This window comes from Ornithorhynchus anatinus, chromosome 7 (assembly GCF_004115215.2).
Source record: "Ornithorhynchus anatinus isolate Pmale09 chromosome 7, mOrnAna1.pri.v4, whole genome shotgun sequence".
Classification (NCBI taxonomy): domain Eukaryota; kingdom Metazoa; phylum Chordata; class Mammalia; order Monotremata; family Ornithorhynchidae; genus Ornithorhynchus; species Ornithorhynchus anatinus.
In genome coordinates, this window is record NC_041734.1 from 67120451 (window position 1) to 67134854 (window position 14404).

At 55.3% G+C, this 14404-nt stretch overlaps 1 protein-coding gene across 1 annotated transcript; it reads right to left on the reverse strand.

The window, feature by feature from the left end:
• Positions 1 to 858: 858 nt before the first annotated feature.
• On the reverse strand, positions 859 to 13787 carry APOBEC2 (apolipoprotein B mRNA editing enzyme catalytic subunit 2). Its single transcript, XM_029069834.1, has 3 exons — positions 13496 to 13787; positions 4230 to 4774; positions 859 to 896 (listed from the first exon to the last, which is right to left on the reverse strand). The coding sequence occupies exons 1-2, from the start codon at positions 13615 to 13617 to the stop codon at positions 4237 to 4239; spliced, it is 660 nt and encodes a 219-aa protein (XP_028925667.1). The 5' UTR covers positions 13618 to 13787; the 3' UTR covers positions 859 to 896; positions 4230 to 4236.
• Between the last annotated feature and the right edge of the window lie 617 nt (positions 13788 to 14404).

A 14404-nucleotide genomic window follows, 5' to 3' on the forward strand; every position in this document is an offset into this window, starting at 1 on the left:
AATAATAATAATTGTATTCGTTAAGCACTTACTATGTGCCAGGCCCTATATTAAGGCTGGGGTTGGATACAAATTGGGTTGAGCCACTAGGGCTCACAGTCCCAGTCCCCATTTACAGATGTTTGAGGCACAGAGAAATGAAGTGGCTTGTCCAAGCGTCACACAGCAGGCAAGTGGTAGAGCCAAGATTAGAGCCTGTGACCTCCTAATTCCCAGGCGCATGCTCTATCCACTACACCATGCCACTTGTCTGCTGTGTGACCTTGAGCAAGTCACCCATTTATCTGTGCCTCAGGTACCTCATCTGGGAAAATGGGGATTAAGACTGTGAGCCCCACGTGGGAACACGGACCTGTGTCCAACCCGATTTGCTGTATCTCCCCAGCACTTAGAACAGTGCCTGGCACAGAGTAAGCGCTTAGCAAACACTGTAAGAAAAAACAAGCCCAAACTTCTGCTTTCACTGCGCAGAAAAACCACACCACTCCACCTCGTTGGATTGCCATTGGGTGTTTCTCTTTTAAAAAAGTTTCTTAACATTATAAAAACAAATTGCTGGGTATATTTCCGAGATCTGCCCTTGAGCTGTAAGGCTCCATTTTTGTCTAGTTTTGAAGCGACCCCGGTGTGTGGTGACCTGTGGCATCCCCCACCCCGAATGGACCCCCCCGACTTGCAGGCTGTAGCCACCAAGGGTGGGTAGGTGGAGGGGGGGGCTTGTGTCGAATGACACCCGGTGCTGCGGCGGCATCCGGCGGGCGAGCCCCGACTGGTGGGGGCAAGTCTGGGGGCGGGGCCGCCGCATCCCGATGGGCTCCAGAAGCGTCGGGCAGCTGGAGCGGGGGGCGGGCGTCCAGTCCCCGCAGGTGTCCCCCGGGTGGGGTGACGAGCCAGCCCTGGTGAGAGAACAGAGAGACCCGTGTGACGGGCAGCGACTGGGAGCGGACGGGACTCAAACCCAGCAGGGGATGCCAGGTGAAGTATTAGTATACCACTTCAAGGTGGGTGGTTTATGGAGAAATCCCTGCATGTGCGTCAGAGTTTGACAAAACAGCTTCCCTCTTGGCCTGCCACTCCTCCCGAGGAGGGGCCAAGGAAGAGGATGGGGCCTGGAGAAGTTTTAGGAGGACTCACTGGCCAAGGGGATTAGGAAGAAGCTGGTGGAATCCTCCCCCTCTGAACTGTAAGCTTGTGGCAGGGAATGTGTCTCTTATTGTACTGTAGTCTCCCAAGTGCTTAGTACTGGTGCTCTGCATACAGTAAGTGCTCAATAAATACAGTTGATATGAATGAATAAATGAGATGTCCCACCAACACTCCTGTGTCTCCTCCTCAAATCCTCCTGCGTTGGGCTGGTGGGCCCTGGCCCACATTCTCTCTCAGTGCCCCCACCAGACCCCTGCTATTTGACCCAGCTTGCCCTTAGACCAGTCTGATGAATTTCTCCAGGCCCTTTAGGCCTCCATCTCTTCTACTCCGAGCCTCTTCCCACCCCCATTAGATTGTAAACTGCTGGAGGCAGGGATCCTATCTACCAAGTCTGGTATTGTCCTCTCTCAAGGACTTAGTTTAACACTGCACAAAAGTAGCATGCAATAAATGCCATTGATCGATCCTCTGGTTATCTCTGGCTTCCTTGGAAACTGCTCTCCAACTTTCTCCCTGGTTGACTAGGGATCATGCCCCCCACCCCCATCCTAACCCTTTCCACTCCAAGGAAGCAGCTGATGCCCCGACCCCCGTGGGTTCTGTGGGAGAGCTGGAAAAACAGCCCTGGGGCTCCACTTCCCCCCACTCTTGTAGGTTTGCAAGGTCACTCATTTCCTCCAGAAGTTAGCACACGTGCGGTTTACAAGATCCAAACTAATCCCCGGCTCCCTGGTCCTGGCTCAGCAGAGTCCTTCGAGCTGACGGGGCATCCTGCCCCGGCCACTGAGGGCCACCACCTCCTCGTCCCCGGTAGCCGAAGGTCTCCGGGTAAGGGAACCCAGGTCCGCTTTCGAGCGTCAACACCCCTACGGTGGGCAGGGATCCCGGGAGTGAGGGGCCGCTGGGCTCCTGGAGGGTCCTACCATTTTTAAAAAAGCATGGCCATAGTGGGTAGAGCATGAGCCTGGGAGTCAGAAGGCCATGAGTTCTAATCCCGGCTCCACCGCTTGTCTGCTGCGTGACCTTGGGCAAGTCCCTCGATGTCTCTGTGCCTCAATTCCCTCATCTACAAAATAGGGATTCAAACTAGGAGCCCCATGTGGGACATGGACTGTCTCCAACCCCGCTTAGCTTGTATCTACCCCAGCTCTGAGAGCAGTGTTTGGCACATAGTAAGTGCTTAAGATAATACCATCATCACTTTTAATTATTATTATTGCCAAGTTTCCAGTTTACCCAGTCTTGAAAGAGGCCCATTGCCTGACCCCGTTTCCTCCTCTCCCTGACCCGCTCGGGTGCTGGCAGGATAGAGCCCCGGGTGGGGTGGGGGTGAATTAATCAGTATTATTTATTGAGCGCTTACTGTTTGCAGTTGAAGCATTGACTGAGACTGGGGGCAGGCTTGGAACCTTTCCCAGCTGCTTCAAGAGCTCTTGGTGGGACACATGTCCACTTGTCCCTTATGATACTGAAAAATCCCCAGACAAGAACAGCTCGATTTCCCTTTGGGGCAATTTATCAATCGATAGTATTTATGGCTGCTAATTAGCCTAATCATGATCTAATTGGCTGCTTAACGAACTAATCCTTGCTAATAATACAGCTCCTCCACCAATTGGGGTTCTCATCTTGGAGCAGAGAACCGCCCCCCCTTCCCCACTATGATTGGGCCTCTGGCAGGTTAACCACCCTCCTCCCCCACATGTCCACACACTTTCTACCTCAAAATGCATCCTGGGTCCAGGAAGCATTTTTTGCCAATTCCCTTCGCTGCCTGTCTGAGCTCTGCCCAGATGAAGCTGGAATCTTCACCCTCTCCCACTCCTGTTCTTCCTCCCCTCTCCAGCCCACAGGGTTTGTAAGACTCCTTTTGGGGGGTTTAATGGTTAGGACTGGAGTGTGGCTCCCTTATGGACAAGAGCTTTTTTGTGAGGGGGGCTACTGGCCTCTTCCCAGGGGTGAGCCCAAAGCGGGAGAAGCATCCCTGGCGGGGTCCCTGGAAGAGGCGGGGGGACTCCGTGGACCTTGCTGCCCCAGTGACTCGGCTGAGGTCAATCAGTGGCATTTATTGAGTGCTTACAGAGCGCTAAGCCACTTGGACAAGTACAGTACAAGAGTATTAGGCATGGTCCCTTCCCATCTCGGTTCCTTGATAATAATAATGTTGGTATTGTTAAGTGCTTACTATGTTGCAGGGCACTGTTCTACAGCGCTGGGGTAATAATAATAACGTTGGTATTTGTTAAGCGCTTACTATGTGCCGAGCACTGTTCTAAAGCGCTGGGTAGACACAGGGGAATCAGGTTGTCCCACGTGGGGCTCACAGTCTTAATCCCCATTTACAGATGAGGGAACTGAGGCACAGAGAAGTTAAGTGACTTGCCCACAGTCACACAGCCGACAAGTGGCAGAGCTGGGATTTGAACTCATGAGCCCTGACTCCAAAGCCCGTACTCTTTCCACTGAGCCACGCTACAAGGTAATCAGGTTGTCCCACGTGAGGCTCACAGTTAATCCCCATTTTACAGATGAGGTAACTGAGGCACAGAGAAGTTGTGACTTGCCCACAGTCACACAGCTGACAAGTGGCAGAGCTGGGATTTGAACCCATGACCAGGATCCCCTCATTGCTGTCCCATCTCCACTTGTAGGGAGTCCAGACTGCAGCCGCTCCAATTCCCCAGCACTGTCCACACCCCTCTCAGTGCCCACGCCCACCCCCCAGCACTCATGCCCGTACCCTCCCATCTGAACCTGTGCCCCATCCTGGAGCCCATGCCCCCGAGCCCTGCCCCCTCCAGAGCTACCAAAAACCATCACCCGGTGTGAAACCAAGACAGGTGGGAGGAGGTTGGGCCCTGCAGGGATGATGGAGTCGGCCCCACCCCGCCGGGGCTGTGATGGGGATGGGGGACACCCCACCAGGGGACAGAGCCGGGGATGACGGCCCCCTGGAGCCCGAAAGGAGCACGGAAGAGTGGGCGTCCGGGGCCAGGAAGGCCAGAGAGGAGCAGACCCCACCCTGCCGTCCCACCACCCACCGGCCACCGCCCCCGGGTCCGGCGGAGGAGATGACTCACGGTCGGCTCAGTGCAGGACCTCCGCCAGCTTCTCCTCGTAGTAAAGGAAGTTCTCCTGAATGTCCTCCCAGGGCACGAAGGCCTTGGCCTCGCCCTCCTCCTGCTCCACGAAGTTCTGCCACACGTACTCGAAGTCCTGCGGCTTCATGATGCGCAGCTTGCAGCCGGCCGCCTTCAGCTTCTTCAGGGCGGCCTGGATCTCGGGCTCTTCCCACATGAAGAGGCGGCCCACCAGGAGGAGAAGGCGCAGGTTCGGGTGCGGCGCCAGGGTGTCGGCGATGCGGTCGGCGCAGGCGGCGCACGGGCTGGAGGAGACGTACCAGGTCACGTTGTACTTCAGGGCCTGGTCGCAGGCCGGCAGGATGCTGTTGAAGAAGGCTTCCTCGGCGTGGGCCGCCGCGTGTTCGTCCTCCAGGTAGCCCCGCGCCGTCTGGTTCTCCTTGCCCTGGGTCTCCACCACGTAGCACAGGAAGGTCTTGTTCCGCCCGGAGCTGTATTCCACATTCCGGAACTGGAACTTAAAGAAGGAGGCGGGGAGGCGTTCCCTGGAGGGGGGCAAGGGGAGAGGGCGCCGGGGCCCCGGGCACGGTTATGGCCCCGGGCTCCCTGCTACCCCTGGTGAACAAGCCCAGTGGCCTGCTGAGGGGGAGAAGTTGCCCTGGCCCAGAGGGCCAGTGCGCAGCCTCCCCACCTGCTCCCCGGGGCCCTGGCTGGCATTCAGCTAATGGCAGGGAGAGGCGGAAGCCAGGGGGACAGAGAGGGACTGAAGGGCTTATTTTTCATTCTTTTTACTTTGGAGAAATAGCACGGCCTAGTGGATAGAACACGGGCCCGGGAGTCGGAAGGACCTGGGTTCTAATCCCAGTTTTGCCACTTGTCTGCTGTGTGACCTGGGGCAAGTCACTTCAGTTCTCTGTGCTTCAGTTCCTTCATCTGTAAAATGGGGATTAAGGCTGTGAGCCCCGTGTGGGACAGGGACTGTGTCCAACCTGATTAACTTGTACCTTCCCCAGCACTTAGAACAGTGCCTAGGGGATAGTAAGCACTTAACAAACACCATAATTATTATTATTATTACTCTCCTGCAGGCTTCTGTCCTCCAGGCTTCTGTAAATTGGCCCTCAAGGGGAAAGTGAGGCACCAGGGATCATCTGCCCTGCTATTTCGGCGAAGCAGTGTGGTTTAGTGGCTAGAGCACGGGTCTGGGAGTCAGAAGGACCTGGGTTGTAATCCTGGCTCTGCCTCATGTCTGCTGTCTGACCTTAACTTCACTGGACCACAGTTACCTTAACTGTAAAATGGGGATTAAGAGCGTGAGCCTCTCAGTGCTTAGAACAGTGCTTGGCATATTGTTATTATTATTATCCTCGCCTCTCGGGGGTTCCGGGAGCTTGCCTGCCTAGGGGTGGTGGCCTGGGCTCTGGGGTACCCAGGAGATGAACCCTCTCGGATTGAGGAACTGGGGGCCTGGAAGGAAGGAGGGACAGACAGTCTACTAACTCAATTGCATTGCACTCTCTCCCATGTGCTCAGTGCAGTGCTCAGCAGGCAGTAGGCACTCAATAAATACCATCAATTGAGTGACTGTTTGATTGTGGTGATCTTTTTGTGCAGCAAAAGGCAATTCCTAACTGTCTTCCCCATGGATTCTCCTGATGTGAGTTTCTAGGAGGAAAATCCCTGAGAGATGATCTTCACTCTACAAGTGCAAACGGCACCCTGCCTTGCCCCGCGTCCCGCACAGGCCGTGAACGACGAAGTCGGCACCAATCTTCAGGCCTCCCGGGGTCTGGCCTGGTCTTCCAAGGAGACAGAGCAATGGGGGAGACCAGAGCTGGGGGGAGACCAGTGCTGGGGGCTGGAGGAGGCCAGAGCAGCGGGGGGAGGCTAGCCTTTCTCTGGAAAAGGGACTCCTCCTCAGCTTCCATGCTCCTCTGCCCCTTTGGGCTTGGTTGAGTGTTTCCCTTGGAGATGTTCCTGTTGGGGCCCATCAGCTGCTCAGGGCCAGGGTGGGCAGGGCCCCCGGGATTCCTTTGCACGAGGGTTAGGGGGAGGAGACGCCACGCTATACTTAGGTCCCTAAGCCCTAGGCAGCCGCGTTGGTTGTTGACTTAACATTTCAGCAGGCACGATGGCTCCGTTGGCCTCCAGCGGGGTCGGAGATCAGAGGCCGGATGGTCCCGGAGAGGGGCCGGGAGAAATCCAGCGCAGCAGGCCTGGCCTTCCTCCAGCAGCCCTCCCCGACCCCTTCCAGCCCACCTCACCCCTTCCCTCTGTTTTCAGTTTCCCCAAGAAGCAGCGGCATTCCCGCTTCCCAGAATGCAGACCCCTCCACCCCCTGGCCCTAGCAGGGCTGAGAGGGAACGTTTCCGAGCCTCACCCGACTAGCCATTCCCCCCCCCACCTCAGCTCCTCATTTTCTCTGGCCGGAGCTCTCCTGAGCACCCCCTTAACGGGAGGGATGGAGGTGCCCCTAGAAATCAGAAACCAGAGAGAGAGAAGCAAAGGTCATTCCTCTATTTATACCCCGTTTCCTACTCCAGCCTGCCAACGTTCCTGCCCCGTCCAGGGGCGGCCAACGGAGAAGCAATCTCCTGGACCGAGCTCCCTGCTGGGCTGGGGGTGGGCACTCCTCTCGGCGAGTCTTAGTCAGAGGGGAAAGAATGAAAGAAAGATTGGGAGGCTTTCGGAGGACAAAAGTGAGGCTGGGGGGAAAGGTCATGGGGTGGGGGGGTTTGGGGGTCACTCCAGGGCCGACGGTTGTGGGGCAAGCCAGGGCTCAGAGCAGCCAGTCTGCCCTTGGGCACTTCCCTCCCTGAGGGATCGCAGAGCTCAGGGTGGGCACAGGGGGAAACCAGGGCCAGTCTTTCCTCTGACAGAGAGCAGTCGAGCTGCTGAGAGGCCTAGGGAATTCTGGGCTACAGTTTGGATCTTTTTTTTTTAAAAAAAAAAAAATTGGTACTTAATAATTGTGGTATTTGTTAAGCACTTACTATGTGCCAGGCACTGAACTAAAGTGAGTGAATACAAGCAAATTGGGTTAGACGCTGTACTTGTCCCGCGTGGAGCTCCCAGTCTTCATCCCCATTTTCCAGATGAGGGAACTGAGGCCCAGAGAAGTGAACTGACTTAACCAAGGCCACACAGGAGACAAGTGGTGGAGCCGGCATTAGAACCCATGACCTTCTGACTCCTAGGCCTGGGCTCTGTCCACTAAGCCATGCTGCTTCTCAAGTGATTACTCTGTGCCAGGTACTGTACTAAGCACTGAGGTGGATACAAGATAATCAGATGGGACACAGTCCTTGTCCCACATGGGGTTCACAGTCTAAGTAAGAGGAAGGAGGATTTAATTCCCATTTTACAGATGAGGTAATAATAATAATGTTGGTGTTTGTTAAGCGCTTACTATGTGCAGAGCACTGTTCTAAACACTGGGGTAGATACAGGGTAATCAGGTTGTCCCACATGAGGCTCACAGTCTTAACCCCCATTTTACAGATGAGGTAACTGAGTCACAGAGAAGTTAAGTGACTTGCCCACAGTCACACAGCTGACAAGGGCGGAACCGGGATTCGAACCCATGACCTCTGACTCCCAAGCCCCTGCTCTTTCCACTGAGCCACGCTGCTTCTCTAGTATTCATTCAATATTCATTCAATAGTATTTATTGAGCGCTTACTATGTGCAGAGCACTGTACTAAGCGCTTGGGATGAACAAGTCGGCAACAGATACAGTCCCTGCCGTTTGACGGGTTTACAGTCTAATCTAATCGATTAACTACTAATCACTAGTAGTTAAGTGAGGCACAGAGAAGTGAAGTGATTTGCCCGAGGTCACATGGGTCTTCGAAGCTGAGTAGAGAAGGCAGGGAAGAGTAGAATAATAATTATTATTATGGTATTTGTTAAGTGCTCACTGTGTGCCAAACACTGTTCTAAGCTCTAGGATTGGTTATCATCAAGGCCCTACTGAGTGGATGCACTGTACTAAGTGGCAGTGTTTAGTACAGAGCCTGGCACATAGTAAGCGCTTAACTAATATCATAATTATTATTATTACAACAGAAGTCCGAGGCCCATTGCTTGTTTTCAGAGAGTTTCTCCAACGGGAAGAGAAAACTGCTGCCCTGGGGTTCCAGCAATTGGAGGATTGGCTGTCTGTCCCAGCAGCCCCCGGGAATTGGGTGCCGGCCAGGGTCAATCAATCATAGTTATTGAGCGCTTAGAGTGTGCAGAGCACTGTCCTAAGTGCTTGGGAGAGTACCCAGCTCTGCCACTTGTCAGCTGTGTGACTGTGGGCAAGTCACTTAACTTCTCTGTGCCTTAGTTACCTCATCTGTAAAATGGGGATTAACTGTGAGCCTCACGTGGGACAACCTGATTACCCTGTATCTATGCCAGAGCTTAGAATGGTGCTCTGCACATAGTAAGCGCTTAACAAATACCGACATTATTATTATTATTACAATAAAACAGAATTGGTAGACATGTTCTCTGTAAGACCTAATGGAAAAAGCAGGGGCCTGGGATTCTGAGGATGGGAGTTCTAATCGCGCCTCTTCCAACTGCTTCCTGAATGACCTTGGGCAAGTCACTTGGCTTTTCTGTGCCTCAGTTTCCTCAACTGGAAAATGGGGATTAAATCTTACTCTTTCCCTACTTAGGCTGTGAGCACTACGTGGGACAGGAACTGTGATTATCTTATATCTACCCTGCTTGACACATAGTAAGCACTTAACAACATTGAGGGAAGCAGTGTGGCCTCGTGGAAAGAACACAGCCCTGGGAGTCAGGGGACCTGGATTCTAATCCAGGCTTTGCCACTTGTCTGCAGAGTGACCTTGGACAAGTCATTTAACTTCTCAGTGACTCAGTCACCTCATCAGTAAAATGTGGATTAAAACCGTGAGCCCCATGTGGGACATGGACTGTGTCCAACCTGATTAGCTTAGGTTTATCCACCCCAGAGTTTAGCACAGTGCCTGGCACAGAGTAACTACTTAACAAATGCCATTTAACGCCACCCTCCAAGAAAAAACAGTTATAATGGAGGATCTTACAGCCTAGAGGGGGAGCCCCGAGGCAGCCTGGGGAGGGAGAAGCTCTTCCCCTGGGCAGAACCGGGCAGTGGTGGCTGAGTCTTTGGCAAATAATTATAATAATAATGATAAATATGGTATCCGTTAAGTGCCTACTATATGCCAAGAACTCTACTAAGTGCTGGGGCAGTACAGAATAATCAGGTCCCACATGGGGCTTGCAGAGTAAGTAGGAGGGAGAACAGACATTGAACCCCCATTTTGGAGTTGAGAAAACTGAGTCACTGAGAAGCGAAGTGACTTTCCTAAGGTCACACAGCAACTAAGTGGGAGAGCCGGGATTAGGATCCAGATCCTCTGACTCCCAGGCCCAGGCTCTATCCATTAGGGTATGCTGGCTAACTCCTGGGTGGATGGGTTGGGCCTCAGGGTCTTCAGCCTGCCAGGGTAGGGGGGAGCGGGACTCTGGCTATTAGACAAGCTAGCCACCTGACATGCTCACGAGGGGGGAAAGAACAAGGTGTTCTGGGCTGGCTACTTGCAATACCTGCCCTCCCTGCCATTTGGCTACTGGCAAGGGGACCGTGCGGCCTCTCCCCTCCTACCGGGACCACCTGAGGGAACTGTGTGTGTGTGTTTGGGGGGATCTGCCCGGGTCAGGGAGGGAATGGGGCTCTCCCTTTACGGCTGAATTGCCAGCAGAAGGGATCCTCGGGGCCGCACCAGCCCTTCCCTCTGGCCAGGGGTTCTGGGTAAGTGTGGGGCACTTGGAGCTGGGGAAGCAGGGGAGCCCGTGCTTTGGCCGGGCGGTGTTTGGAGGCTGGAGGCAGAAAATCTGGTTCAAAAGCAGGAAGGAAAAGGGGAAAACAGCATGCCAGCCATTGCTTGTCAGTAGCAGTGCTCTCTCCCGGCTCCGCCACCCCTCACAGGCTATCAGGACTGGCACGGTGGGGAATGGACCAGGAGTGTAAGCTCCTGGAAGGAAGGGATTGTATCTTCTCTTTTACTCTCCCACACTCTCGATACAGTGCTCAGCACACAGTAGGCAGTGTTCATTCTGCTGCCTGGATCATTTTTCTAAAAAAAAGGTCAGTCCATTTCTCCCCACTCCTCAAGAACCTCCAGGGGTTGCCCATCCTCCCTCCACATCAAAACGGAAACTCCTCACCATCGGCTTTAAAGCACTCAATCACTTTGCCCTCTCCTATCTTACCTCACTGATTTCCTACTACAACCCAGCCTGCTCAATTTGCTCTTCTAGTACCAACCTACTCACTATACTTCAATTTTTTTTCAATCTCGCCGCTGACTCCCCGCCCAAATCCTGCCTCTGATTTGGGACTTCCCACCCCGCTTCATATCTGACAGACCATCATCCTATCCACTTTCAAAGCCCTCCTAAAATCACATCCCCTCCTTGAGGCCTTCTCTTACAAACCCCTCATTTCCCCATTCTATTTGCCCACCTTTCTCAGTCACCTATGCGCTTGGATCTCTACCCTCTAACCACCTGACATTCACTCCACCCTCAATCCCACAGCCTTATGTTCATATCCGTGATTTATTTTAATGTCTGCCCCCTTTTCAGACTGAAAACTCCTTGTGAGCAGGGATTGTTATTGTATTGGACTCTCCTAAGTGCTTAGTAGAGAGTGCCTGCACACAGAAAGCCCTCAATAAATGCTGTCGATCAACTGATTGGTAGATGCTCAATAAGCACTGTCGCTTGACTGATTCCAGGGCTATTGGCCGGGCTCCCCTGGTCCCATCCAGGTGTATTGACTCAGTTGTCCTACGGAGGGTTTCCCCTGCGGGCTTCCTGGTCACCCAGAGGGAGGGATGAGCAGGCTGGTGCCAGCCCGTTCCATCCCCACAATTCACGACCTTCCGCCCCATTCGCACCTGGCCTCCTCCTTCCTACGCCAGGCCCCGTCTGGGACCCACCTGTGCTCTGAGGGACAGTCTGAAGCTGAGAGAATGAGAGAGTGGGGGCCCAAGGCCAGACACGCTGGATCTCCCTTCTGCCAGACTAGGCAGTCCGTGAGGGGGCTCCTGAGAGACCCCCCTTTCGTTGCCACAGTCCCTCTCTTTCTGATTTTCACCGGATGTTCCCTCTTCTTGCCAAAACCAAGCCAAGGCCCGAAGGTCCCCGACCAAAGGTCGGGGTGGCCAGAGCCCCTGCCCCTGGCTGTCATCACTCCCCTCACAGGCAGCTGTTCCCTGCCGGGGGGGGCGGGCGGGCTGAAGGCAGAGAGGCAGGGGAAAGGCAGCAGCTATTTCTGCCAAGCGCCTCCCCTCCTAACGTTCGCCTGGCGTGGCACGGGCACACTCCGATTGCGGGCCGGGCGAGCCTAGCCAGGCTGAGCTCCAGGGATTAGGGAAGGGGGTCAGACCTTCCCCCATCCCTGTCCCTCCTCCTTTCTTCCTCTCCTGATTTCACTTCCTCTCCTTCAACTAAGGGGCCCAGGATTCAGGATTCAGGACACAGAATTTCTCTGACAAGCATACCTGAGCCACTGGGGCCCCTTTAAATCCCAGGTCACCTCTCACAGACAGACACACCCCCCCACACAGACAAAGACATACAGGCTGCCTCTCTCTCTCTCTCTTTCTCACACACACTCACACTCTCTCTCTCTCTCTGCCCCCTTGGTTCACCCACACCCACTTTACCTCTCCTCAAGGCTGGTCCCAGAGTGCTCCCCGAGTTCCAAGAAAAAGAGGGCCATCATTCGTGAGCCACTAGGATCCCAGACCTAAGGACCTCTGAACAAGCCCCAAAGAGGTCCAAAATTGGGGGCTAAGGAGGAGGAGGTGTCTCAGGCCCAGACCAGATCCCAAGGGGTTGGTGGAGTAGGGTAGGGCAGAGCTCCACCAAACTCAAAATGCCAAGGAGGGACTGGGCAAGTTGGAATCATTCCCCCTGGGATTCAGCCCCCCGCATGCCCTCATGAACTTCCACCTCGCAGCCTCTCTGACACCAGGGCCTGTGGGTCAGCAGCAGAGGCTACCCCTCATCTATGGCAGCAGCAATGAGCGCTGGTCCCTCCTGGAACTTTGGATGCCTGGGAGGTATTGAGGGCTGGGGTCAGAGCATGGACCCCAGCCCCACCTGGGGGCCTCTAAGGGGGCCCCTTGTCTTCCCCGCATATCTGGTCGGTAGGCTGACCATACTCCTGGTATCAGGGTGCCAAAGTGAACTAGGTCTCTCACTGTCTGCGGCTATAGTTGGGGTCGGGTTTAGGGGCAGGCCGTGAGGCGAAAAGGCAGGGTCTCGGCAGGGCATCAACTCTCTCTGGAGCTGTGGAACGAATGTTGCAGCTCCAAACACCGGTGCCCCGGCAGATGGGATGGAGGAAGGTAGGGAAATGCCCTCATCAGGCCTTGCCCTTCCATCTCCCCTGCTGGGCCTCCCCTACTGGTCTACCCTCACCAGCCTTCCTCACCAGGACTCCCCCTCCAACCTGCCCGATGGGTCTCCCTCACTCGTCTCCCCTGCAGACTACCCTCAGCAGCCTTCCTCCCCGGCTTTCTCTACTGGACCCCCCGCCAGTCTCTGCAGACTATCCTCACAAGTCTCCATCACGGGGAGCCACGCAGACCGGCTTCCCCTGCGGGGCTCCCCTGCTGGGCCTCCCCTGTCGATCTCCCCCGCGGACTACCCTTGCCGGCCTCCCTCACCAGGAATCCCCTGCCGGCCTCCCCTGCAGCTCCCGACGGTCCTCTGGGGAATTTAGGTAGATTGGGACCGAGCTGCGTCTGGATGTCTGGGCAGTGGAATGAGGTGACAGAGGGGTTTGGGAAATGATTCATCTAGAGGGTCCCCTCCTGTCCTCCTGACCCCATCCAGCAGTGAGCTTGGCTTCTCTGCTCCTCAAACTGGCTCTTCTTAGCTTAGCCCACCACCCCCTGCCTGCCCCAGGATAGACCACCACCTTCTCCCACCAAGTCCCAGCTCCCTGGCTTTGTCCCCAGTCTCCTCTGTCCCCTTCAGCCCCTCCCTTTCCGTTCCCTTCCCCCAAACTGGATAGGTCATGTCTACCCTCCCCCAACCCACCCCTCGGGGAGGGGAAGGGTACTGCCTGCCCTGTTAGGTCCTTAGCCCGGAACCCCGACCTCTAGTCCCAATCCCTGGTCCGGCCCTGACCTCGACTCCTAGCCCCGACCCCTAGCTTGGCCCCCAGCTCCAGCTCCTGGACCCAACTCCAGCCCCGGGGGCCTTACCCGGTGACGATCTCAAAAGGGGGCAATTCCACCAGCTCCTTCTTCTTCTCGGGGTCCTCGGCGTCCTCAGCCTCACCCTCCCCGTTCTCGGGGGCGGGAGCAGGGGTGTCCTTCTCGGCCATTGGAGGGGTACGGGGCTACGGGGTGCCCGGGCAGGGAGAGAGAGAGGTACAGCGGAGGATTTGCAGGTCAGCGACGGCAGCGGGGACCGTCCCAGGGAGGGGGCTGTAGGGGACCGGTGGGGGCCGGACCGGGCAGCTGTCGGCGGCCAAATATGGCAGGGGCCGTCCTGGAGCCCTCTGTCTCCCAGCTGCTGGCCCCCAGACCTTTTAACTGCCTCCTGCCTCCCCCAGCCCCTCCCCGCCCCCCCTTTCTGTTTTTTTAATTAAGTGATGAGTCCACAGGGCCCGGAGAGAATTTCGGCTCTGCTGTCTCCTATTTATCTGGAGCTGAGACAGAAAGCTGGCGGGAAGCATGAGTTTCCGCCTCTTGGCTCCCCATTGCCCCAACCCTTACCTTCTGCCCCGGCCTATGCTGCCAGCCTCCCCCACAGCCCCTGCCCGCTGCCTCAGAGCATGGGGGCGGTGGGGAAGTTCAGTTTGACTGGTCTCTGCCCTGGGGGAACTGGAGGGGGTCAGGGGTGAGCAGAGCAAAAACTGGACTGGGGAACAGATCCCAGGACAGCATAATAATAATAATAATAATAATAATAATGTTGGTATTTGTTAAGCGCTTACTATGTGCAGAGCACTGTTCTAAGCGCTGGGGTAGACACAGGGGAATCAGGTTGTCCCACGTGGGGCTCACACTCTTAATCCCCATTTTACAGATGAGGTAACTGAGGCACAGAGAAGTTAAGTGACTTGCCCACAGTCACACAGCTGACAAGTGGCAGAGCCGGGATTCGAA